We start from the raw sequence: 25,689 nt of genomic DNA on the forward strand, positions 1-25,689 counted from the left end.
CGATGGACCTGGTCTTTTGACTTGGACTTTCGAGGATTGCGTTCCGAACTTCAAGCATTGTCAAATCATCATCTTTCAACTAACTATCTGCATACCGACAATGGCTTCCAAGGTTGGTTATAACCTCTCCCTCTCCCTCCAAGCTCTCGCAGCTAACCTCAGGACGACAGGATAACCAGGGTTCCGGAGCATTCATTCGCAGCGAAAGTGCTTTCCGTAACTTCATCTTCCCTGATTCCAATGCTCCATTTCCGGCAGAAAAGGGCCGTTATGCTCTGTACATCTCGCCCACATGTCCTTGGGTAAACTTTGTCCCTCTTTCACTTGATCGTTATTCTTGTGGGCCGTCAACTTACACATTTGGTAACAGGCACATAGAACCTCCATTGTCCGGATTCTCAAAGGACTGGAGAACATTATCGATCTGTACGAACTCCACCCATCCATGGGTCCCAAGGGCTGGTACTTCAGCGGTGAAGGTTCTTCCCTCCCTGTAGACCCCTTGTACGGCTTCAAGTACCTCCCCGATCTCTACAAGAAGGCCGACCCCTCCTTCACCGGTCCTTTCACAGTTCCCATGCTCTGGGACAAGAAGACCCATACCGTTGTCAACAACGAAAGTTCCGAGATTATCCGCATGCTCACTACCGCCTTTGACCACCTCCTGCCGGAACACTTACGTGAAGTGAACAGGCCAGGTGGCGGACTGTACCCGAAGCATCTGCAATCTTCCATTGATGAGGTGAATAGCTGGGTCTACAACTTGATCAACAACGGAGTGTACAAGACAGGCTTCGCTACCACCCAGCAGGCGTACGACGCGAATCTGTACCCACTTTTTGAGGGACTCGATCGTGTTGAGCAACTCCTCTCCTCCCCTGCACCCAGCGATGGTGGCTCACCAGAAACAAAGTCAAGGAAATACCTTCTTGGGGACAACCTCACAGAGACTGACGTCCGTTTGTATACCACAATCATTCGGTTCGACGTCGCGTACCGCCCAGTGTTTCTATGCAGCCTCAAATCCATTCGACATGATTATCCGAGCATTTACTCCTGGCTCCGCCGCTTGTATTGGGATCAAGACAGCCGCGAAACCAATGCCGCGTTCCACTCGACATCTGCACCGTACCTGGATGTGTATGGGCCGTCATACGCCGCTGCAAGGCACAAGAAAGTTTTTGGCGAGCAAGGACCTTTGATTGTCCCTGGGGGGCCGACACCGTTGATCGACCAGTTGTAGGGCAGAATTTTACAAATGGAAGTTTCGATGCTCTGCTACAGACATTACTGGGAAACCATGATCGTTGGTCTGCCGGTAAACGAAATGAATTCTTCCTCTTCTCATTACACAAGACTCCATCAAATAGGATCCAACGCCTTCAAGGAGTGAGAAAAGAGGACAAGGAAAGTGAGAAAATAGAGGTTAAAAGTAACCGCCTGTTCAAAGGTTACCTTGTGCCGTTTTTGCCAGCCACTTCTCCAAGCATAGAGAGGCGCAATAGATGTTACCTCTAACTGTGGCCATTGGACAAATTACTGGGGTTGATGGTGTCGTGCGCGGGTCGTTTCTCATAGTCACCCTGAGGCATGGCCGTATCAGGGTCCGGAGTGGTCCGATCAGATCTCACAGGTTCCTTGGGTTCAATCACGCTGTTCCGATTGACCTCCTTGGCTAGATCTTTAAGAATATGCCCCATGCAGGACTTCTCCTTGCAGGGCGTCAACAGGCAAAAATCATCTTCAATGTTGAAAATGGTGTCTTTGCCATTAGCTTCGCGGAAAATTTGCTGTTGTGGTACCCCTTCATTGCACCGCCAGCCGCCATAGGGCCGAATTTTCGGCAGGTCTTCGCTAGTCGGACGGTCGGTTTTGGTGAATGTACGATCAGGATCGTTTTTCTCGTACAGGCATCGAAACAACTGCACCGCATCAAGCACATGATATTTGCACCAAAAGGGATGATGACGGCCCTTCAATACAAGAAGCAGGAACTCGAGCAAGAGCCAAATCGCCGTGAGAAAGACCAGGATGCTCACCAAACAGATGATCCCGGTGAGCGAAAAGGTCTGGATGTCCGGGCTGGATACCACAAAGTGCCCGGATCCTTCCTCGGGTTGTCCGTTGCCGCCCCGGAAGACATTGGGGTAATTTTGTTCGGAGCCACCGAACATGGTTGCATCATTGAAGATGTTCCGAGTCGCTACGAAGCTCGCGAGGACTAACCGCTCCATGTCGGTGTCAATGGATGACATGGATGCATCAATCACCCCGTTGGGACTGGTAGTTCGAGACCTGAGTGCCGAGTCACCGCTTGCGTTTCCTAATCTGACAAGCATCGGGCCACCGAAGAATGTTGCCTCGAGGACTGCGACGAGGACGTCCGGAATGGTTCGATCTGTCTGGTATCTGAGGTCGGCAATCGAGTCGAGAGCGGTTCCCTTGTGTAACCACTTCATCTGCTCCCAGCAAGAGAGGATAGGTCTGGCGCGCTTCATCCAAAATTTGGCATTGTAATGACTTAAGTCAGCGGGCTGGTCACGCAGCTCTGTCGTATACCAAGGATCACTGCCTTCCGTCACGCTGGTCCGCCGCGCGGAACTCACTATTATAGCGAAGGAGTAGTTGGAATCCGCTGGTGGCCCCACGGCCGCTGTAAAGTACTCGTTGGGGAGCAGAAAGGCGGCGGTAGGTGCGCGAGTAATAGCATCCTCAGACAACCGGATGGACCGTGATTGATTCTCGTTGTTCCACAAGTGGTAGACGTCGCTGGCATTGGTACTCATGTCAGGACGGTACCAGTCGTACTCAGTTCTGCAGAAGCCCTTCACCCCTAGTGAGAGGCCGTCGCCACCCCGGAGACCTAACTCGACTCCGGTGAGGTTATAATCGTAGTTGAGCTCATGGCCAAGATCATTTCCGTTTGGAATGAGGCCGGTATCTCCGCCCTCAATGCTCACGCGAGTGCGCAGCGTCACCTTGGCTGCTTCGACGCTTCCCAAAGAGCGCAAGATGCCTGGGGCACGGAGACCGAAATCCTTCAACTGCTGAACAGCAACTTCACCAGGGATGTCGGGGTAAAACAAGACGCTTGGGTTAACGGGTGCGACGTGTCCAATTGAAACGAGCCAGGAGACGACCGTCGACATGGCCACACTCCCTCCCCAGACGGCAAAGCAAACGAGGCAAAGAGATAAGCCGTACAGGAAGTCACCTCTTTGCTTGGGCCGCTTTCCTTCCTGACTAGTGTTTTGAGAAGCCCCGCTGGGAGTCTCTGACTCTCCCGTCTTGGGCTTCGTGATTGTCCGTGGATAACATCGAACGGTATACGTTACCAGTCGAAGGAATGCAGCGATCGCATCGCCCGAGTTCCAAAGCATTATCATGCCAACAAATCTCCTCCTGGACTCGTTGCCCTGGAACATCAGAGAGACGAAACATATTATTTTCCAAAGGGCTGCGAAACTCAGAGTGACGACAACGGAGAGGGCAGACGCTACAAGCACTGAGCTTCTCCCGGAAAATGATATAGCCCAACGGTCTCCTTTGTCGCTAGGCATATAGAATGCCTGTGCGAGGTAGTAGGCCGTTCGTGGAGGTGGAGTGTATATGTCAGACATCTTGGTCGAAGATGAGGTAGGTCACCCCTAGAGTCTGTTTGGCTGTGCTCTTGGGGGTTGACCGAGTCAGCAAAGTTCTATCTGGATCCCCACGTATCCCCTAAATTAGGTGATGTTGCCGACATTGGAAACCATCGGTTTTCATAACTGGAGAGAAGCAACTGAACTTACAAAGAAGTGCACAGGTCGTTCCGATATTGAATGGATACCACAGGCAGAATATCGCAGATGATGGCCTAAGAGCTCCGATATGCTCAGCTTCGAGCTGCGAAGGTCTTTTCAACTCAAAAGGTGATGTGCCTAACCGGAGTTTTCAAACTTGGAAAATGTAAGTTGACAAGGCACTGATTGACCAAGATGTGGCATTCGAGGTAAACTGACCAAGCCATAACATGAAGGTGGCAAGGGCCGGCATCGTGCTTCACCGAAGTCACATTGAGGGGACACAGGCCAAACCTCATGCCTCGAAGTTTCTTCGTCCTTCAGTCTCATTCGACATCTCTTCGTCCATGAGTTCTCTGGACTCCATTCGGCGTCTCGCTCTTCATCCTGAACCTGTCTTCTCCACTTTCATGTTCCCACATCCAGACAACTTCAACTCCGCCTTCACAATTCTAGATCCTCGGCAAAGACTTCCTCATCCAGACCTGACAATCAGGGCGGGGTTTTCTCGAGGCTTGACAAGTGGTTGGCTGGAAGGTGTTTTGGGTTCAATGAAGTCCTGGCATCAGGCTGGAAGAAAGGTTGCTGCTGCCCGGAGACAGCCCATTCGGAATTTCCGTCCTCTCTCCACCTCCACCACTCCTACCACTCCCCCCACCCTCTCAACTCCCTCTCTCTGCATGTTGTCAGGCCATGATAGGCCGTGACACTTGGAAAATGTCAAGGACATGATTCAGCCGCACTACGACCAAAGTCTCCCAGAAGCCTTGAGGCCTGTGAGTCCTGGTCTTCATTTGCATGCTTCTGGTGTGTCGTACACCCGCGAGTGAATTGCAAGGACTCACTCTATTGCTTCAACAAGCACCTGTAGGTTTTCTCTATTGCTGTGTTGTGACAGCAGATATCAATAACATCTGTCAACGGGAAGCAGACAAACTTACATACCAAGCGCCATGATTGACATGCGGAGAGTACAGATTCGTGCAGGTGCTGACACTTGCCCGTTCAAGTTGAGCTCGGTTAATAATCTCGACCCTACTTCGCAATTCTCTCCACGGCACGGTATAACAATGCAGCACGACGATCATCAAAGCCTTTGTAGGGCTTCGATAACATGCTCGTGCATCGCTGAGACTACCAACTAGCCACTACCATCTCTTCAACCTTCCCACCTCGAAGGCGACCTCAAAAGCCTGGTCTGCTTTAGAGCCTTCAGTAGCACATATAGGAAATGTCGTTGGCCGGATCAAACTTTCGTGCATCCGAACCCATCTGGAGCCACGTAAGATTCACGTCGACTGTCAGTGACAGCCCGGGCTGGATGCACAAGACCCTTCTTGCAGCAAGTGCGTGAAATTGCGGCTTGCAGGCCATTTCCCTTTCTCATCACTTACCTGACAGCCTGTGGACGGCAGCGAACGACAATGGACCAGCAGCAAGACTCTGTCAGCGCCAAGTAATGCTTTGGACACGTCGAAGCCCAATCTTCCTCAAGCAAGGTCAGTGGTTGGTTTGATTGGAAGAAAAGGTGGTGAAAACGGATGAGAAGGCTGCGAGCGCCAAGCTATATCTTCGACAGAATGCGGTTTGTGATGACCAAAGGAGCCCGTCCGGCCGATTTGGTTCGATCCGTTAGCATCTTCAGCTGAGCCTCTATCACAACCTACATAAGCCAAGCACGCCGAGCCTTCTCATTTCCGGAGCCTTGTGGGAAAATCGAATTACGCAGCATGCAATGGAGCGGCTGGGGCGGTTCGTTCTCTTGCTCCAGAAAGTCTCTTGGTGCTTTGATGAAGTGCGGAGAAGGGCCTGCATGCAAGCTGCAGCCGGGACATGCTAGGTTTTGTAAGGCTGGTCGGTGACCTCGGCGATGGTGAAACCCTTCCAGGTCCCCGGTAATCCCCTTGATTCGCTAGTCGTTGTTCGAGAAACGAATAGGGTCCATCGAATGGGGGCTCGCCGACCATATATCATCACCACTTACACGCCCGGATGGGGTCAGTGCCAGAGCCGATGTATACCATAACAGGACTTCATCATCTTGGGCCAACTCTTTGACCCTGCGTTGATACCACCACCCTCCTCCATTTTCCTGCTCACCACATATCACCAAATTGTCGTCAAATCATATGTGATCAGTTCGCAGCCTGGCGATGCCAAGATCCACAAGCGTTGCAGGAAGGAGGATCATGAAAAAAGCTCTTACGGCATAACTTGTGTTGGCTCCATCTGATAAGTCGAGAGACTCTCAGCTCCGCACAAGGATGGAAGGTAGAACATACCTACCCAACGATATGAGATGAGGAGAACTGAGAACTGCGAACTGCAGAAATTGGACTCACCAGCCGTATCATGTTGGTGATACAAGTATTTATCAGCATGCCGGTCTCCACTACCTCAACCAAAAGCATGAGGCCGAGAAGCCGAAAAGCTGTCAATATTGCATGAAAGTTGCATATGTGGGGCAGTCCAGTTGTCCGGGGCTTTTGGGTGTATGTAAAGGTCTCCACGATCGGTTTTCGGTACATGGCCACTCCTCCATTGGACGCAGATTGTGCCAGTTTCAGGTCTCGAAAATTGGCACTTTGCTTCTTGGGCACTTCATTCAGCAGCTGCCAAGGTGGCACTGCTCTAGAGCAATGGTGTCGGTGGAGAGCTGTCCGGACGCAAGTTCACCCGCGGCTCGATCAACAAGGGCCGCAATCGTTACAAGTCACCAAGTTGAGGCTGAAATGATCTCAAAGTCTTGTGTAAAGTTGAAGAGAAGAATACGCTGAGACAGTCCATATATAAGAAGACGCATACCCACCGGCCTTGATGGCTACACTTTGTGTCTCATTGCAGCACTGCTTCTTCTACACCAGTCTTCACTCACCAAGTAGGTGACAGCCTCGTTCACCTTTCTCTCAGTCACATTCCCGAGACTTCACTATCACCATGATTCTTTTCCACATTCTCCTTGCCCTATCCGCGGCAACATTTGCTTCCGCCGACACCCTGATCGACACCCTCCAGCAGAATGGCTTCAGCGACTTCGCCAGTATCTACCAAGATGCGGACCCTAGCATTCTCTCCAGCATCGACGTCGGCAGCAACTTCATCATCTATGCCACCAACAACACTCAGTCTGCCGTCAACTCCACCCTCAGCCGTCGTAGGACCACCAGCCAGTCCCAGCGTGCCGCCATGAGTTCGGTGCAGAACACGGCTTCCAGTTCGAAGAAGCTACGCTTCAAGCGCCAGCAGGCTAACTCTCCTGCAGCTGTCTACGAATCTCTGCTGAGTGACCCGGAGATTGTCAACCTCGGCCTGGGCGTCAACCAGTCTCTTGTTGAGAAGCCCGTCGGAGACGCGGGTGTGCCCAACGTTTTCGCCGGTGCGGGTCAGGTTGTTCCGATTGTGGGTAATGACATCCCCTTTGACGGAGGTGTCATTAGGCCCGTGGCTTCGTAGGAAATCCCCTCCTCTTCTCTTAACACCAAACTCGCCACTAACGACTCCGCCAACAACAGCCTCCTCGAGATCCCTGGCGCCGTCCCCAGCACCCTCTCCCTCTTCCCCAACCTCTCCAACCTTACCGCCCTCTTGACTCAATCCAACCTCACCGGGCCCGTCAGCGAGACCGCCGGCATCACCGTCCTCGCACCCGAGGACAGCGCTTTCGCCGCCGTCAATATATCGGCCCTCACCGACGAGCAGATCGTCGGCATCCTCAGCCAGCACGTCATTGTCAACTATGTCGGTTATTCCCCGCTGTTGAAGGATGGACAGGTCCTCAACACCCTGGCCAACGGCACCGTTACTGTTGCTGTGAGGGATAGCGGTGTCTACTTCAATGGTGCAAAGGTCACTGCTTCTGATGTCATTGTTGAGAATGGCGTTGTGCATACTGTTGCTTCGGTGAGTTCATCCTTCTTTTCTTTTTTCCTACAACCGTAATAATTGAGGACTTGCTGACACAATATGAACAGCTTGTCGGCTCCGGGGACGGCGAGAACCCGCCCGCCACTGGCACTGCTGGTCGTGTCGGACTTGGTTTAAAGACTCTCGGCCTTGGTGCTCTGGGCATGGCTGTTGCTGCATTGTTCTAATGTAATTGCTAATCTTTGACTGGAAGTTGGGTCACAGGCTGGGTGTTGAAGGTTGAGGAAGGTAACGGAGTCTAATGCGTTAACGATTGTATGACGAATAAATGATCTATACCCTGTCTTGAACCAAGCCAGCATTGCTCATGATCAACCACTTATTGGATGACTGTTGAGTACCTGTAGAGCGTTGTGTATAGTAGGTGATAATTGCCGGATTACTTTCATGACGGTCAGGGTTGCCACTGGATGTGGCGACACGGCTCGGAACGGGCACTTTCTTGTATGTGGTCCAATCGAGGAGTCGGGTCCAAGGTGATCCAGATTCCTCGGCAGATGAGTTGATTTCTGGTCATAATCACTCAAGATGATTGCAAGACTCGTCAGTTTCGATGGTTTGTCCAATTGCGCCCTCATTCACTCAAACTTGTTCTGTCAACACGTTCCCGGTATAAGCTGGAACAAATCCCGGCACCAGCGGCCAAACGCCAACTCGTATGGCTCGGATACGATATCAGGGCATAAAGACCTAATCATGAAAATGAAATCAGCATCGTGAAAGCGACCGAATATTATTGAAGCACAAAAGGAACGAGGTGGGTGTCGAGTCGAAAAGAACCCCGTCTTTCGAAGGATCGAATGCCACCTAGGTCCCCTCTCGTTTGCACGTTGCCGCTGACCAGTGAAACAGACGCCATTTAGCGCTGTCAGATGCCCTAGGGTCGCACCCACACCCCTGGAAGCCCGGCACGTCGGCGTCATCCGGACATCGCAGTGCAGCCAGGAACACCCGACCCGACCCCACCACACAACGGCACCTGACGACCACCTTCACCTGAAAAAGCCCCTTTGCGCCTCCCCGGATTTGCGCGCATTGCCTGCTCAGCCATCCTTCTTATCAGGTGTGGCTGCAATTGAGACATCGAATTTGCCGCGGCACTATCGCTAACAGCTGTCACAGCCCCAAAGGCCTCTCACAAAGTCTCAAAAGTGCCTTGAGAGATTTGCCTCGCCGTGACCACCATCCCAGGTCACTTTTGCATATTCTCATCAAACAACTTCCTCACAAGATCCATGTTCATGGACAACACACCAATCCACATGGAACGGCCGTGACCCATCCATCCCTCTATCCATCCTGGTGATGGCGACCATGGCGTGGTGCTTCATCCACAAGAGGCGAAGCGCTTGCTTTGGCATGGGAGTCCTCGGGTTTGTCAAGTCTCTCCCTGATTTCACTCTTAAACCTTCCCATTGCCAAGATCTTCGAAAAAGAGTTTCCCATCTCGGTACTTGACAATCATTATCAACTGCGCTAACACACCTATCTGAGAGCACAACACCGTCTCAAAAGCAATCACAACCACCGCCAACCTATTATTACACCGCCATACCTTGATATACACCTTAATACACGGAATTGTAATACACCACCTCGACAAGGGGGGCTAGCTACCAGGCCTCCACCTGCCGCCGACGATCACCACCACCAAGACGTCGGCACTCCACATAGACACACTTTATTTCAACGTCAACTCCGTTACTGTCCCCTCCCTCTCCAGTGCGGCTCCACTCACCGACATCTCAACCTCAACCTTACAAACACATCCTTGTCTCAACCAAAACCTGAGAAGCTCAAGATGACAGTCACCACGCCCAACTCTTCTAAACCACCATACCAGCACGAGCGTCATATTGCCGAGCTAGCCGTGCAACGCGCTTCCCTCCTCACGCGCCGCGTCCTCGCCGGCATCCTCAACCCTTCTTCCACTTCTACATCTTCAACCTCCACTTCCGGTACCTCGACACCACAACTTCATCATGACGACCACCCCGACCGCCGCGTCAGCGTCGCTTCCATCTCCAAGCCCGACTTCTCCCCCGTGACCGCCGCCGACTTCGCCGTGCAAGCGCTCCTCACCGCCGCCATCCGCGCGCACTTTCCGACCGACGGGTTCATTGGCGAAGAGGACGCCGATGCTTTGCGCGGGGATCCGGTGCTGGCCAGGCAGGTATTTGATCTGGTTCGGTCTTGCGCCTCCACCGAGTCAGGTGATGAAGCACTCTCACCAGCACTCCCGCAAACCATCCCCGAGATGCTATCCCTCATTGACCTAGGCGGGCGTGGCACCGGCTCACCCACCGCCCGCTTCTGGGCTATGGATCCCATCGACGGCACGGCGGCGTTCATGCGCGGGCAGCAGTATGCTGTGAGCCTGTGCTTGATTGAGGGTGGACGGGAAGTGGTTGGCGTTCTGGGCTGCCCCAACCTCGGCATTACTCTCCCCTCTTCCTCTTCCTCTTCCTCTTCCGCTTCCCCGCAAGCCAACATTTGCACAGCCACGTACATAATCTCCGAGGAAAGCACCCCATCCCCTGACGCTCAGGATGAACAACAAACAACAAACGGCATCCTCCTCAGTGCCGTGCGCTCCCAAGGCGCTACTATCCGGCCCATCGCCGACCAGACTTCCCAAACGGACCTTCTCCCCGCAATTTCCCTCACCAAGTCCTCCTCCATCACTAAAAATCCCCAAACCACCCCACCAGACATGTCCAACCTCCACTTCATCGACTCCCTCTCCACCCCCGCAACCTCTTCCTCCCTCGTCGCCCGCGTCGCCACCTTAGCCGGCGTACCCAATTACTCCTTCCCCGGCACCGAGCTGTACTCGTCACACATGCGATACGTAGCCATGATCCTTGGCGGGCCATCGCACGTGCAAGTGCGCATCCCCAAGCCGAGAACCAAGGCCACCTATATCTGGGACCACGCGGGCGCACAGCTGATTTACGTCGAGGCGACGGCGGGGAAAGGGAAGGTGACGGATCTGTGGGGGAGGCCAATTGATTATGGACGGGGAAGGAAGCTGGATGGGAATTGGGGGGTGATTACCGCACATGAAGAGGTTTCTGGGCGCTTGTTGGAGATTGTGAGCGGCATTGTTGGGTGATGAAGGAGGTTGGTGGTTGGTTTCTTTGGAGTTTACGGGCGTGACTGCGTTTGCCTGCTTTGTTGAGGGGGAATCATGGTGATTTTGGTGTCAATGTTGGACGGCTGGATACCCTAAGTGATGCGAATGGGGATAGACGGCAACGGCAGCAATGCCCCGAACGGAAACACTTCTTGAGTTAATGCATGCATATTATGACTACTCATATTGATACCATTGAACCAAATAATTACTGCGATCGCCTCCGAGTCCACAGATGTGACAAGCTACCACTGCTAAACTTCCCAGATGCCCAAGTTCCCGGCCTCTTTTCGGTTGGTGCTTCCCGATGTTCGTGGATCGGTAGCTCCTGCAGACTCTCACCATATTGCACATCCCGTTCCCTGAGTTTCTCCAGCATAAAGTCCCGTAACGTATGGGCCGACGCTTCCTTCAACTGATGCGTAGATGCCACTGGCTTCCGCAGTCCACCCACAAACGACCGCCAGCCGCCAAAGATGAGGCTTCGAGCCCGAGTACTGAAAGCAAGCGCGAGTGAGAGAATTGTAATGCCAAGTGAGGGAAAGACTTTGGATTGGTCAGCCTAATCATCCAAAACTCAGAACTAATGGGACTCACTCACGCATTAGCAACAGCTGGGTGCCGATTCCCATATGTCCATCGTTTAGTTCCCGTGCGTTCATACCGAACATGGTGGCGAAGAATGATAATGGTAGAAAGAAGATGGTCACAACAGTGAAGACTACTATTGACCTCCCTTGAAGGACGCTCTCGTCTGCTCGTCGAATACCCGCTTTGGCTTCGATGATTCCCGACTGCTGTTGTTTCATGTCAAGCAATTCCCGGATCTGGGTCCGTGTTTTAGCTTGCCTCTTCTCAAGGTCAGCGAGTTCATCACGATTCGATTTCATGTCAGTTAGCAGAGAGCTGGCACGCTCAAGAGTAGAGGTCAGTCCGTCCAACTGAGAAGACGGAACCCCAGAACCCAATCCACGTAATACCTTCTCAAAGTCCGTCATGATGGTAATCTGCTGTGTAAATATCTCTTGCATGATTTGTAGCTGGTCGATGACACTCTGGGCTTCCATTAGGACGGACCATTCGTACTTGATGTTGAGGGACTTGCGAAGCAGTTCTTCGGAGGTTTCGAGCGGATCCTGAGTGTTCATCCTCTTGACGTCACGGCCGAACCGCTCGTATGACTCCGTCTTCTTTTCCGCCTAGGGTCCCGTGTGTTAGCGATGCCATCGTACGTAACAAGGGGTACATTAGACGAACAATTTTGGATATGGCGGAACCGAATATGTCCACTACCTCTGGCCGAAGATCAGGCTTGGTCCTGTCGAAGATGACTTTGGAACATTCATCAACGATGATGAGAGCAAGATCGTAGATCGAATTGATCTGGCCTTTATCGACAGATGCCATGTAGTCCCGGATTGCTCGATGGACTGCAGAGGGATCAGGTTTGTTGCGGCCCCATCTCCGAGGAAATGCGGTGATGATGGTATCTGTCACCCACGAGGTTAGCTTGGAAACACATATCATGCGTAGCGAAACTTACTCTCATCCAGGATCCACATCCACAGTTGGTCAACCATTACTACTCTCGGAATAGACTCCAAATCGTTCTTCATCCAGGTCCCACGATAAACCACCTGTTGTCGGTCTCGCTTGGTTGTATCATCTGCAGTCCAGCTGCTGTATTGTTCGAGCGTGCGTCTCGGATGCAGGGAGGACTCGCCATAAAGATGATCATTGATCAGTCGCCAGTCGGCGGCCTCGTCGATCAGTTGAAAGAGCTTCGCTGCATGCCATAAATAAGTGCCTAGTCGGCTACTGGGACGCCAGGAAGGAGCATCATCCATGGATTTGTCGCTGATAAATGTGTCGTCAGGTATGCTGTCCTGTCTAAGGACACGTGCCGTCATGACCTTATCAACGACACTACCCCAGGTTCCTCGACGCTTGTTTTGACGCTCCATGTAATAAGTTTCTTCCTTCTGCTGACGTGTCTTGCGTATGACATTCGTCATTCTTGTGAGTCGTTTCTCGATTTCCCAGTGTAGGTATGGCATAAAGAGCACCACGTCGTTTGTATTGGTGGTAGCACTCATCGGCAAACCCAACGTTGAATGTGTCCGTGGGGCGCATGGCGCGGATGGGACAACAGCGCAACGAGGTCGTATTTGGCGGGCATGAGGTGGAAGATGTGTACCGATACCGCCGCGTTCCTGTCCATGCCAAAGTTCGCGCTTTAATAACTTCTCGGTGTTTGACAAACGATTTGTGGGCTTGGACATCCCCCTTTCACGTATGATTGTGCTGCGTTGACGATCTAATCCCGAGGCTTCACCGTAGTATCTTGCAATGGCATCTTCCACCCACTTCATGTTGTTCGCCTGGAGATGAAAGTAGCGTAACTGGTTCTTGTCCTCCGAGCGCTTGAGTGGTGTATTGGCTATGTCATAAAGCAGCTTCTGGACCGAGATCTTTTGATGGGGGTACTGACCATGACAGAGAGGGTGGTCGAGGGTCACTCCGCCTCGTCCCTTTTCGTACACAATCACCCAACCATTGTAGCCATAGTTGGGATCGCGCGGATTGTCGTCGATGCTATCGTCGGGTGCGCCCAGTCCGTCGATGTAATTTTCCGGGTCCAGCTCTTCTTTCCTTTGCTGGTCTTCGGCCGGCTGTGTTGACCATTGCTGAACCTGAAGCAAAAGAGAACGGTTTCGCTGCAGAAGAGGCTTATGATAGCAATTTGGCTGTGCTAATTCCTTGTCGCACTTTGCTAGTGCCGCCTTGGAATTTTGTATTGCCTGTTGCTTCCAACGCCTTCGAGAATCATCGAGCAAGACAACCAAGGGAGCGCTGTTGGGCTTGGGGGACAGGCGTAGGGTCTCGAAATATTCCCTCAAGTAGCGAACACGACGGAGTTCTTTCCGGACCAGCTCCTTCTCTGTTGCCGTCAAACCTTGGTACAAGGTTTTTCTCTGTGAATATCTCGCGGACAAAAAACAAGCCCAAGCGTCGGTGGGAGGAAGGGGATCGACGTATTGATCGTAACGAGGAGGAGTTGGTTGTTGATGTTGATCCATCTGCTTCAGAGACAGTGAGATGAATGTTGGATGTGGCCAGGTTGGGGAGGTTCTTCTGTGGTTGCAGCGGGGTTGTTGGCTGTTTGTTCCCGGATGCTACAGTGGCATGTTACGCTGTGTTTCTTCGGAGGTTCAGGGAGAGTGACAGTGGCAGTTGACGTCGGGCAACGTTATAAGCACTACCTACATGTAGGAACTCGCGATGCTTATATACCATCTGCTTCGGGCTGTGACGTTGATATGTCTGTGATGGTCCTTGCGAAAGCTGAGCTGCAGCTCTACTGTAGTGTACTTGATGTACACAGAACGAAGATGTAACTGAACGATTGGATGGCCGGTGTTGGTTTGGCCTCGCTAAAAGGAAGAGGGTTGGGTGTTGTTTCCCCGTTGTGCTACCAGCGCATTCGTGCCTTGCCTTTCCATTTTTCCACGTTGGTCTCGGTCAAGAGGCCTCGTTCCCCCCAAGCTCCATGGAAATCTGACCTTGACCCAACAGAAGGCGCTGGTTAGCATGTGCACTTAACTTATCGAGCAGTCTCGCAAAGCTATCATTACTAGAATACGTACCATGTGGCTTTGGATCTGCGTAGGGAATACGCAGTAAACAACAATCATTGGACACGCCTCGTCTGGGCCAAACTGGTGCCCAACTACCTCTAGGGACGATGTCTGCCTTGGGGAGGGGAATGCTTGGCGATTGAAGAGAACTAAGTAGAGGTAGCCGAGGACAGGTGGAATGAGGGGCTCTGTTGAAGAGTACAATTGGCTGGGAAAAAGGTATCAGTTTGCGACAGCTTCTATCCCAGAAGTATGAGGCTGCTGAATGCGCTTTCCATCGTTGCTGATGGTAGGTAGGTCGCAGCTTCGGTGTGTGACGTGTCTTGCATCCAGAGCAGATGCGAGCTGGATGCATCGACATCTCGGGAATGTACCCCTTGTTAGTAAATTGCAGTCAGGCTGATGTATCCCTTAACACTTACACCAGGGGAGTTATGCACCTGGGTGGCTGCTCTTTCCACTGTTGATCGTGACGCATACCCTAACAGTACCTAGATATCCAAGTACTTCCTTCGTTGACTCCTTCTATTGTTGAGACATCTCGATAAGCTCAAAGAGTCTGAACTCGAGCAGTCTCGGTCACTGTCTCAGCTGTATCCGTGAGGGTTTCAATCGGACAGTTCCTGTCCCGCACCAGGGCATCCCGTCATGCAGCCACTTTGACTCGGCAGCGAGGGGAAAGCGGCAGGCACCATGCCGTTGCAGAAATATTCATGTGCGAACCTTCACCAAATCAACCACCACTGCAACATCCCAGACTGACTGTTGGAGATAAAAACAATGCTCGGCCAAGTCTTACAGTCAGCAGTCAACAATCTCGAGACTATCAAGCACTAGTAGCCATCAGAAATGTAAGTCCGCAATCATCCACCACCTGTTGCGCCCTTGCAGCTTAGGTTAGTCCCGCAGCTTTGTCTGGATACGTCGCCATGGTTGAGAGCAAACAAACAAACCGAAATTTCCGTGTGTCGACAATGGCAAGAGAACAATGCCAACAACGGGCCCACCCGAGTCTTCCATCAAACGTCCACAAACCGGTGCCTTGAACAACACAAAACCATCCGAACTGTGCACATCCGATTTCTTGATGCTCTGCTGTTTCTGGCTTCGAGTTCCCAGACCTGCAGCTGCACCACCTGGCTGCCACCACAACAACTGTCACAATGCCCTCCACCATGGCAGACGCGGTAGCTGAGATCGAGAGCATCCTCGACACCGGTATTGCCGCCATCAAGGGCCTTATTCCCATGATCTGGGTCCAAAGCAAAACTTCGCCAGTCCAGTTCCTCGTCAGCGGCGTCGCCGTACTGTTGTCGTACTTGCTCCTCACCATCTCACCACCTCATGATCCGTCCGAACCACCCCTCATCAAGCCCAGGTTCCCAGTAATCGGCCACCTCTTTGGTCTGTTGAACCACCAAGTCAACTACTTCAGCGAGCTGTTCACGCGGTACCATTTGCCCATCGCAACTCTCCCCATCGGTAACCAGAAACTCTACGTTATCTTCGATGCGCCCCTACAACAGGCCGCTCTCAAGGCCAAGGACATGGACGCGCAGTCTTTCATGGTGGATTTCGTCCCGCGCATCTTTGGCGTCAAACAAGGCACGGTCGACAAGCTCCTCGGAAAGGATGGCGTCCACCCAAACATCATGGGCGACATGGAACAGGTCTTCAAGTCCGCGCTCTCGGGAGACAACCTTCAGAAATTGGCCAGCACCACTCTTGCGACCATGGCCGATACCTTGAACGATGTGGACTCCAAGAAGGGCACCAAGATTCCCAACATGTTTCTCTGGCTTCAGTCACTTCTTAGCAGATCCACATCAAAAGCATTGTGGGGAGAGAAGCACAACCCGTTCAAGGACCACCAAGTCATTGACGCCCAGTGGTACGTTACCTTCCCCTTACCTTCTCTTAGCCAAAGCTAACCACCACCAAAACATCACAGGGACTTCGAATCCCACCTCGGCCCCTTGGTCCTCGGGGTCCTCCCATCCATCGTCGCCCGCCGCGCCTATCTCGCCCGCAACAAAGTCCAATCCGCACTTCTTTCCTACTTCAGCGCGCGCCATTACGAGACTGACCCGTCCACCTCCTACTTCATCCGCGCTCGCACTCGTTTGCTAAAGAGATACGATCTTCCCGATGACGAACTAGCCAAGAATGAAGTAGCCATCACCCTTGTCGCCACTACCAATGTTCTATCCACTCTCTTCTGGTGCATCGCCGAAATCTGGACGCGCCCTGATCTCTTACAACAAATTCGCGCCGAAGCTTTGCTGGCCGTCTTTGGCAATAGTCAAAAAGCTCTTTCGGGTGAGGACATGGGAACAAGAACAATCACCATCCCCGCCACCGGCCTCGACGCCAAGTGCCCACTTCTCGCCTCCTGCTTCCGGGAATCCATCCGGCTCGCCTCGCAGATCGTTACCGCCCGACGCGTGCTCAAGGATACGATGCTCACCGACCCCGTTTCGGGAAGTTCCTACATGCTGAAGGCTGACACCAATGTCATGATGCCTGCCAAGGTAGTCCACCGGAACACCGCCGTCTGGGGCGCTGATGCTGAGGGTTTCAACCCCCGTCGGTTCATGTGGGAGGAGCTGGGTCCAAAGGTGGAGAGGCAGAGGAAGGCGGCCTTCGTCCCCTTTGGCGGTGGAAAGCACATGTGTCCGGGAAGACATTTTGCGTTTACCGAGAATTTGGCGTTGATGGCGGCGTTGGCAATTGGCTTTGAAATTGAGGGATTGGATAGAAGTAAGTTGAAGATGGGCGACTCCAAGAGGGGCGAGACGGCAAAGCCGTTGCCGGGGTTGGAGGGTGGAGAGGTGGTTTTGAAGAAGAGGGAGGGGTGGGAGGGCGTTGAGTGGGAGTTTAGCTGCTAGTCGACCGCGACACCTGTCTCTTCTCTTTGTTCCAGTCTGGCATTCTGTTGCGGGTGTGTATAGTACGGAGTCTGTCCACTGATAGTAGGGAAGACCGTCGTTCATACGTTGCAAGACATCTGTCCGAGAATCGATTCCATGATGCGCATGGTGCTCCCTTTGTGGCGATCGCAAGAGCTCTTCCAGTTTACCATCAACCCTCAATAGAAATTCTAAACGCCCTCTCCCTCCATAAACACACCCGGGGATTCCCTCGCTCCCCCACCTCCCATCCACTCTGACCGAAAAATCAGCGTAGTTTCCCTCTCTCTTAGTGTCCTTCCTGCTTCTCCCAGCTCTCGTAGAGCTGCTCCATTCTTCTCGGATGTTTCCAGTTCAAGTCTGGCAGCTTCGTTGGCCTCCAAGCGCCGCTCAGGTCGAGACACATCCGCATCCTGCCCAAACACTTCCTCGAAGCGGCACATGGCGTATCTAGCAGCGCCTGTCGCTACTTTGATTCCCGGTGGCAGGGTAAAGCCGGTGATGTTATTCTCTCCGTGTCCAACATCTTTGTAAACCCCGCCCGTGGCTCCAGGCGGCCAAATTCGCAGCGATTTGCGGAGCCAAGCTTGAAGATAGTGGAGGGAAAGGCAGGTTGTGTAGGGGGTTGGCTGTTCCTGTCTAAGAGGGAAGAGGCCGGGGGGGGTTAAAGCTGCCCACTACAGGCATACCGTCCCCCGAACGATACGGACGACTGGCCGCCAGCCAGCCAAAGTAGTTGAGAACATGATGATACGGCGTCCTCAAATTGCAGCATCCATTCCATTCACTTATTGTCTCCAGGAGCCAGTGGACAATTCTTGGCCGTCCTTGACGTTGTCAGTTTGCGGCAGGCTTGTAGATCATAAACACGCTCCAACTGTCTTGACTATGTTGACTGCCTGGCGCTGTGTAAATAGAAAGGAAAACATTTTGGAATTGGGTGCGGTCGGAACAAAGATTTGGAACAAGTGGTGGTTGTTGCGCTTTTTTGGCGAGATGGCGCTCGTTTTAACCGTGATGCGGGCCGAGCTGGTTGCGCGTTTGTCGAAATGTTTATATGTAAACGCCGAGTACCGGACATACGACAAACTCCTCATAGGCATGCAAGAACGCGAATGGCTTCTTCTCCATGGTACCACCCGTGAGCAGCAAGCATAGTGAAAAAAGATATCCGAAATGGATGATGGATTGACATCAAAAATTACGGCCGGAACGGCCCCGAAGGACAATTCATGGCGGCTGGCACCACGATGTGCAATGCAGGCCCTCCGCCATACTACGCGGTGTTCTTGATCTCCGCGCAATCGACCAAGGTAAGTATGAAGAAAAAAAAGAGGAAAGAAAATTCTAAGAATGAGGGGAGGGGGCCAATGTTAAATAGCCTTGGTGAAGGGGTCTGTGCACGGGTGCAATTTCCCTGCTGGCTCCACCCAAAATTCCTGGGTGGCTCGTGCGCTCTGTTGCGGTGGGCTCATGCTGTCAGCTGTCGACCAGGCGGCATCACTGCACACCCTCGACTTCCCTTCCGTGTTCGACCTCGACATTGACATCGTCAACGCCAGGTGCAGCAACTCCTCTCGAGCCTCAGTCTCAAAATGCAAGCGCATCTTATTCCATCGTGTCGATCGAGGCAATCCTCCATATCCACGCCTTCCACATGGTGTATTGTCTGTCGCTTTCCGCAGTCTTGTCCGCACCTCCAAGCAGGAGTTTGCCAGTACCGAGGCAGCCACAACCGCCCGCCGCCGTGATGCTGTTTCCCTCACCCTCAAGTGCACCACGAGAGATGTTGTATGATGGCTTGGGTCAAGTTTGACTTTGAAAGCATCAGCATGCTACATACCTCGCCACTGAAGCAACATTCCCTTCATTTCCCTAACCTCTTACCATTCACCAACACCAGTTCTTCCCCCAATCGCCAAGTAAACACTGAGCTCTTTCTGATGCTTCCGGCATTGGCCCTGAAAGTCGCCCCGGCAGCTACGTTTCTCATCTTCCCGTGAGCCTTCATGGGTGGTTATAAGGATTCTACTTCCGAATTCAAGTGAACAATGTCTAGTCACCGTCTTTCCCACGTTGCTCCTCTACTCTGCGTCCTCACCATCGTCATCGTCATCAGCATTATCTGGCATTACCCTCATCGTCGTCATCATCAAACGTCCAATTGCCGTTCTCTCTTCTGTTTGTCTCTCCCCTCTAAGCCGGCTTGGACACGATAACCTCCGGTGCTTTCTTTCCAACCTTTCCTTGCCCAGCAGAGACATTAACTGAAAAACCTAATATCTTGTCCGTGAACGATACTCGACACTGCAGTATGCCGCCAGTGGAGCGACCAGGACGACCGGCTCTACGACTCATAATTCCGACGTATAACCGTCCCCAGTTTCCTTCAAGGGATCCCTCCGCCGGGTTATTTGAGGTCGACGGGATCCACTCTCGCCGCATCCGGCAACCTCGACCCGAAGATGACGGTCCGCGCGCTCCTCCAAGCATATCTTCTTTCGTCTTTGCCAATGAATTGCTCCCCCCTCAACCCCAGCATATCGACATGGACATATCTATCCGCCTGGGTCGGCCGCGAGATCTTCCTCATCTGAAGAAGGTCCAAATTGCCTCTACCCTGAACTTGAGGACCTCCGTGAGATTGAGAACATGGCTGCCTTTGCGCGCCAGGTATACGACATATACGGGAGAGCTCTTGAATCATTGCCTTATAAAAGGGATGCTATGGGTTGCCGTCGCCGAGCTCGCAACGGGAGAAAACTGGATCGTTGGTTTTGCAATTGGCATCCTGAAGGACGACTGGAACCAAGAAGAGCGTCGTGACGACGTTGTTTACATTGCGATTCATGTCCATGCTTCTGTGCGTCGAATGGGCGTCGGAAGCCAGCTTCTGAAACAGACTGAGCAACACTTGTGGGAGAGAGGCTTCGATTATCTGGTCGCATCGGCTTTCAGGGAAGAACCATGGAAGGAGCCGGAGGAGACGTTTTTGAAAAAGAATGACTTCCAACGAGCAAATTTGTTGGGATTCCAACGAAGGTGCCCGTGTCCACACATTATGGATAAAATCCATATTCTGAACAGCGAGTTGAGCGAGATACAGCCGGGTATGGAAAGGGCTTTGTGGATCAAATCCTTGCCTCCCAGGCTTGGCTCGAAGCGCTATGGTGACAGCACTCCCCCATCCGATGAGAGCACGCCCGAGTCCTACGAGTGGCCTTCACTCCGGAGGCTCCTGCTAGAAGATGACTACGTCGATGATTGAAAGCTGGCAAGGAACAGAAATTGATCATGGAGAGCACAAGGAGCTCGCCATGTTTATGTTCTCAATTAGCGTTGGATTGATATTGATTTCAGAATAGCGTACTACCTGGGGTATAACAGCCTCACAAAATAGCACAAAACCAGCAACAGCTATCTACTACATATCCATCTGCGGCGGCGTAGTTCAAAGGAATACAACACAAATTCTAAACAGTTCCAATTCTTTTCCAGCCCTCCTTCATTACACCCACTCCTGTTTTCTTTTGTCGGGCGGCACCTCCATTCCGCCATCCACCCCACAGCATGCATTCAGCCGCTATACCCCCAGCGAGGAGCATTGATGATGATACCCATCAAACATCCCGAAATGATGCCGGCAACAGGCAGAGTGATGAACCAGCCCATGTAGATCCAAGCCACAAGGCGCCAGTTGATGGTCCTCCACGTGCCCGAGCAAAGACCAACACCGACAGTAGCGCCCGTGATACACTGCGTAGTCGACACAGGTAGCTCTGTAAGTCAATCGTCGTTAGCAAGCAAGTTCGCCCCATGCATCGGCATTCCCGAATAAAACAAAAGAAAAAAAATACTTACTCAACCGAGTAGCCAAAATAACCGTCACTGCACTCCCCAACTCCATCGAAAACCCTCTGCTCGGACTCTGCAACGTAATCCGGTTGCCCAAGTTCCTCATGATGTTATACCCATACGTCCACAGGCCAATCACCAAGCAGGAAGCACCAAACACCAAAATCCACACGGGAACATCCGCCTTGCCCTTCTCGGGAAGAGCGCCGTCCTTCCAGAGCTGGAAAACAGTCGCATAAGGGCCAATCGCGTTGGCAATGTCATTGGCGCCGTGCGTGAAAGAGGCGGCGGCTGCCGTCATGATTTGCAAAAAGGAGTACATGTACTCGGTCTTGTTGTCGTAGTGCGCCGCGTGCGCGTGGAGTTCCTCAACGTCGGACGAGATGACGGATTTTTCTTGCTGGGAGGAGAGGACGTCTTGGTCGATGCCGCGGAACAAAGCCCATTTGACGTACCAGAAAAGGACGGCACCCGAGTGCCAGGGACCGGCCGGGCGAGGACCGACGATGGTCTTGATTTGGGGTTGGGCCGGGGCGGGCTCGGAATGGTCGTGCGAGTAGGAGGAGTCGTCCTTGGTGATGGTGGCCCCCTTTTCGCCGTCGGTGGGGGCCGAGGGGTTGGAGGTGGAGGATACCACGGCACCGGCGGCCATTTCCGAGTCACCGGTTTGAGCGGCACGGCGGGCAGCGAGTTGCTCCTTTGTCAAGCGACCGGCATAGAAATCCTGGACGACACCGGAGCCGTCCGCAGGCGGGGGCGGGACCTCTCCGCGGCGGAGAAGGAGGGGGCCGAGAGGAATGTGCCAGAAGCGGAGTTGCCAGTCCTCGAGGATGACGACGCGGTAAAGCCAAGGCATCAAAAAGATGGTGACTAGCAAGGCCCAGGCGGCGCCGACGCCGATGATGGTGCCCGCAATTTCGGCGTTGCTTAGCGTCACCTTGTAGCTGCCGCCTTTCCAGAGCAGGAGCATGCAGAGCAGTGAGGCGGTGATGCCGAAGTAAATGGGCACCACCGCAAAGGCCTTGTAGACCGGGTTTGAACGGAGCAACACGCCGTACTTGGTGACGAGGAAGATGATGGACGCGAAGGCGCCGGCGAGGCCGGGCGCGATGACCCAGGCCAGGAAGACCGATACCACGCCGTCGTTGATGCTCGAGCCGACCCATTGGATGCCGTCGGCACCGACGGCCGCAACGCCCATGCCGATAACACCGCCCATGATGGAGTGGGTGGTGGAGACGGGCAGGCCGAAGCGAGTGGCCATGGTCAGGTAGAGGGAAGAGGCAACAACGGCGCAAACCATGCCCAGCATCAGGAGGGCCGGGTCGTTGGCAAAGAGAGTGGTGTCGACGACTTTAGTGCGGATGGTGTCGGCTACGCGGGCACCCACGCCAACAGAACCGGCGAATTCCATGATGGAGCCGAGGATCATGGCTTGGAGGTAGGTGACGGAGCGGGCGGCGACCGAGGTGGCCCATGAGTTGGCAACATCGTTGGCTCCTGTTGTGGGAGGGAATGGTTGTCAGTGAATGTTGCAAGGGCTTGGTTGGATATGGGGCAGGTGGTGTTATTTGACATACCAATGTTCCAAGCATCAAGGGCAGCAAAGATGGTGCCGATGGCAAGGAGATAATCGAACTGATGAAGGACCATCTTGAACGACAAGTTACTTCAACCAGAACAATGAGGAAAAGAGAGTAGTAGGTCGCGTGAGGGGAGGCACGCGAGCGTCTCTTTGAGAAGCTCTTATGCTTGCTCGGGTTGTCGGTTTTTGTTTGGTGAGCGGCTTGCTGCTGAAGAGAAGACAGGATTGGGCTTGGATCGTTTCCATGGTTGGGGCCATATATGTAGGATATACAAGACCACGCGGGATGGATTGATCGTGCATAGAGTACTGCAGCAAGGCTGCAACAGGTACGTCCTGTCGAAAACCAACGGACTGCGTAGGGGGGGCGTTCCATCCAAGGGTCGGGCACACGTGTGTGGTATCTCAGGATGTGAATGTTCCTTGGTGTTCGCCAGCCAAGGACCTAACTGCTGCATATTCGTTTGCCCCACACACATTGACGGTGTGGCAAAGAGGTGGAATGGGTGAGATGGTGTGAGGATAGTGGTGGTAGCCGTGGTGGTGGTGGTGATGTTGGCTGATGCCGACATTGTTGTTAACTGCTTCTGGGCATGCCCGCCGTGGTGGAAGAATCTTCATCGTTTTCGGTTCTGGGCGTGCTCGGCGCGTGGCGAGTGCATATCATGCTAGTGATCTTTTGTCGAACAAGACCGTACTGACAAGACCGTGAACCCTTGGGGAAGTGGAGTCCGGGGGAAAAGAAATGGGAAAAGAAGGATTGGTAGGTCAGGTACCGTTCACCCACCAACATCTCGATCGACTCCTCCAGAGAAGGCTGGAGGTAACATTGGCCGTCAAGAGGCGTGGGATGGTGAACGTGCTTCGCTTCTGCAGCGAACATGATTGCATGGAAACCCTTGAATCATTGAGGGCTGGAGGCGCGTGACAGTGATGTGGCAGTGAGTGCAATCAATTCCTGTGAACAGCCAAAAGGGGTTTGAAAGGAAGATTGGACAATGATACTTACTGCTTGTCTCGTTTTGAACGCTTGGAGGGCTTCCTCGCAGACGTGCCACCTGAGGTCCGCCCCATTGAGAAGACTGCAGGTATCTTCTGCCTTCAAAAGATATCCACGGTAGGTATCTGGCCTTAAGCTCAAGATATTGACCACTTGGTCAAGTTTCTTGAGCTCGGCGTTGAGTTCTCCTCGAGTGTCTCCCACTTTCAGAGCTGCTGGACGAACCACACAGAAGTCGATATCCACACATAACGAACATAGTCCCGCCGTGATTGAACAAGTCCGCCATGGTCAAACACTCTCTAAGCCCAAGATCATCCCATACAAGTAGTGATTCCAGCAAATCACCTCGTCCAACACACAACACGTCCATCCCATATCTCCAATGCGGGTGGGCTTGCGCCAGGAGAGGAACTACCCCGAGGAAGAAAGGCTCAACGACAATAACAAGAGTAAAAGAAAAGGTCTTGGCCGAAGCAGCCAAGAAAAGCCAAGGGCGAAGAGCTGAATGCTTATGTATTGCCAATGGGTCGGCAGAGTGGCGTTGACATGTCGAGAATGAAGAAATCAACGCTCGCCGTCGACACACGTGGGTCAGTGACTCGAACTCCCGGCGTTGGGAAAAGAGATGCCAAGAAGCAAAGCGCCAAGAAGAAAGCCAAGATATACGCCATTGGTACCTGCCTCCCGAAACGCCACAATCTTGATGCCTTTTTGGCGAATAGGACGCCTGGAAGAGTCAACGTGGTTGAAGGTCTGAATGTGAATGGCATGGAATACCTACTGGAAGGCGTCGACGATATCTCAACATCGTCGATCAACCTCAGACGCAGCAGAGCAGAGCATGAGGCTGAGATGCGCCGAAGAAGTCCTCTCGCAGGGTGGTACATATATTTCCCATATACTCAGCACTGCTAGTAAAGGAATTGTGTCGTATTCGGGTCAGCGCATGTGATGTTGTGTTGTTGTTTCGACGGGACTGGGTGGAAGAGAAAGGTGGATGGTTCCGTTCGGCCAAGAACCGTCCAGAGCTGTGAGTTTGTTACCCCACTATCAGCAAGTGACCAAATCATGCCGCAGCTCAGTTAGAGGCCCATCGCATTTCACATGCTTGAGTTTTAAAACAGGGAAATGTCTTGCGCTTCCTTTCAACAGTCAATCCAACAATAGACAAAATGGTGATTGTCAGTGTCTGCGCGCCACAATGTCCCGGAATCACTAGAGCTCTCGTAGCATTCCCAAGTTATTCAGCGTGCAACTTCTATGGTTCCTTGGTACGTGCACCGTTGTCCTGTACCTGTCGATCAGTGCAAGTCATGCCTTCCCCTCCGTGGATATCGGGATATCATCAGATTCGCCGGATGGGAGAATGGAGGAAGCAATGGAAGGGGCGGTCAACAATTACGGTGTCCTTTTTTTTTTTTTTTTTTTTTTTTTCTCTTTTCCTTTTCCTCACACCTTGCATTCCCTAGTACCTCTTGTTATAACAGTTTTCCTTTTTGACATCCAGTCAGCTACTTCTTACCACTTGTCTTTTTGCGCCTGCTCTTCGTTTTTACGACATTCACTGCCTCTTTCGAAATACAATGCAAATGTGCTAGGCGAGCAGGGAACTCGAACGATTTCCGTGGCTTCTCTCAGAATTTACGTTGCTAGGCTCATACAACCATGTTTCAAGCTGATTTGGTCTTCGATCATCACAAAACATCTGGGGCGGCAACGCAGTGTTCTTGCACTACAAGCAGAACCGATTGGAATTTGCTACGATGCAATCAATGTCGTAGTGGTTGAGCCGTGTTACCTCATTATCGATCGTAATTGCTCCTGCAAAGGAAAAAAAAAATGNGAAGAAGAGAAAAA

At 52.6% G+C, this 25,689-nt stretch overlaps 11 protein-coding genes across 11 annotated transcripts; 6 read left to right on the forward strand and 5 right to left on the reverse strand.

Annotated features, from left to right (window-relative positions):
* Positions 1–100: 100 nt before the first annotated feature.
* Positions 101–1,393, forward strand: NEUTE1DRAFT_102651 (uncharacterized protein; the record flags this gene model as incomplete). The annotated part of the gene is made up of 4 exons (XM_009854761.1): positions 101–112; positions 171–277; positions 379–959; positions 1,371–1,393. 4 exons carry the CDS (start codon positions 101–103, stop codon positions 1,391–1,393), a joined length of 723 nt encoding a protein of 240 aa, XP_009853063.1.
* A 121-nt stretch (positions 1,394–1,514) lies between these two features.
* On the reverse strand, positions 1,515–3,620 carry NEUTE1DRAFT_131032 (uncharacterized protein; the record flags this gene model as incomplete). Its single annotated transcript, XM_009854762.1, has 1 exon — positions 1,515–3,620. The coding sequence occupies one exon, from the start codon at positions 3,618–3,620 to the stop codon at positions 1,515–1,517; it is 2,106 nt and encodes a 701-aa protein (XP_009853064.1).
* A 3,099-nt stretch (positions 3,621–6,719) lies between these two features.
* On the forward strand, positions 6,720–7,995 carry NEUTE1DRAFT_85340 (uncharacterized protein; the record flags this gene model as incomplete). Its single annotated transcript, XM_009854763.1, has 3 exons — positions 6,720–7,231; positions 7,295–7,682; positions 7,754–7,995. 3 exons carry the CDS (start codon positions 6,720–6,722, stop codon positions 7,871–7,873), a joined length of 1,020 nt encoding a protein of 339 aa, XP_009853065.1.
* Positions 7,996–9,349: 1,354 nt separating this feature from the next.
* Positions 9,350–11,302, forward strand: NEUTE1DRAFT_85342 (uncharacterized protein; the record flags this gene model as incomplete). The annotated part of the gene is made up of 2 exons (XM_009854764.1): positions 9,350–10,800; positions 11,110–11,302. The coding sequence occupies 2 exons, from the start codon at positions 9,508–9,510 to the stop codon at positions 11,206–11,208; spliced, it is 1,392 nt and encodes a 463-aa protein (XP_009853066.1).
* A 28-nt stretch (positions 11,303–11,330) lies between these two features.
* NEUTE1DRAFT_85346 (uncharacterized protein) lies at positions 11,331–13,922 on the reverse strand (the record flags this gene model as incomplete). Its single annotated transcript, XM_009854765.1, has 4 exons — positions 11,331–11,388; positions 11,444–12,041; positions 12,100–12,304; positions 12,382–13,922. Coding segments are annotated over 4 exons (2,400 nt in total), but the record flags the coding sequence as incomplete, so codon positions are not given.
* A 1,721-nt stretch (positions 13,923–15,643) lies between these two features.
* On the forward strand, positions 15,644–17,493 carry NEUTE1DRAFT_147788 (uncharacterized protein; the record flags this gene model as incomplete). The annotated part of the gene is made up of 2 exons (XM_009854766.1): positions 15,644–16,371; positions 16,432–17,493. The coding sequence occupies 2 exons, from the start codon at positions 15,644–15,646 to the stop codon at positions 17,366–17,368; spliced, it is 1,665 nt and encodes a 554-aa protein (XP_009853068.1).
* Positions 17,494–17,580: 87 nt separating this feature from the next.
* Positions 17,581–18,135, reverse strand: NEUTE1DRAFT_139481 (uncharacterized protein; the record flags this gene model as incomplete). The annotated part of the gene is made up of 2 exons (XM_009854767.1): positions 17,581–18,024; positions 18,079–18,135. 2 exons carry the CDS (start codon positions 18,133–18,135, stop codon positions 17,581–17,583), a joined length of 501 nt encoding a protein of 166 aa, XP_009853069.1.
* Positions 18,136–18,639: 504 nt separating this feature from the next.
* NEUTE1DRAFT_147789 (uncharacterized protein) lies at positions 18,640–19,217 on the forward strand (the record flags this gene model as incomplete). The annotated part of the gene is made up of 2 exons (XM_009854768.1): positions 18,640–18,702; positions 18,884–19,217. The coding sequence occupies 2 exons, from the start codon at positions 18,640–18,642 to the stop codon at positions 19,184–19,186; spliced, it is 366 nt and encodes a 121-aa protein (XP_009853070.1).
* Positions 19,218–19,703: 486 nt separating this feature from the next.
* On the forward strand, positions 19,704–20,867 carry NEUTE1DRAFT_147790 (uncharacterized protein; the record flags this gene model as incomplete). Its single annotated transcript, XM_009854769.1, has 1 exon — positions 19,704–20,867. The coding sequence occupies one exon, from the start codon at positions 19,704–19,706 to the stop codon at positions 20,655–20,657; it is 954 nt and encodes a 317-aa protein (XP_009853071.1).
* Positions 20,868–20,965: 98 nt separating this feature from the next.
* On the reverse strand, positions 20,966–22,897 carry NEUTE1DRAFT_47699 (uncharacterized protein; the record flags this gene model as incomplete). Its single annotated transcript, XM_009854497.1, has 3 exons — positions 20,966–21,168; positions 21,251–22,744; positions 22,825–22,897. The coding sequence occupies 3 exons, from the start codon at positions 22,895–22,897 to the stop codon at positions 20,966–20,968; spliced, it is 1,770 nt and encodes a 589-aa protein (XP_009852799.1).
* A 989-nt stretch (positions 22,898–23,886) lies between these two features.
* On the reverse strand, positions 23,887–24,503 carry NEUTE1DRAFT_28576 (uncharacterized protein; the record flags this gene model as incomplete). Its single annotated transcript, XM_009854406.1, has 2 exons — positions 23,887–24,044; positions 24,419–24,503. Coding segments are annotated over 2 exons (243 nt in total), but the record flags the coding sequence as incomplete, so codon positions are not given.
* Positions 24,504–25,689: the final 1,186 nt, after the last annotated feature.

The sequence above is a fragment of the Neurospora tetrasperma genome, assembly GCF_000213175.1.
Source record: "Neurospora tetrasperma FGSC 2508 unplaced genomic scaffold NEUTE1scaffold_5, whole genome shotgun sequence".
Lineage (NCBI taxonomy): Eukaryota > Fungi > Ascomycota > Sordariomycetes > Sordariales > Sordariaceae > Neurospora > Neurospora tetrasperma.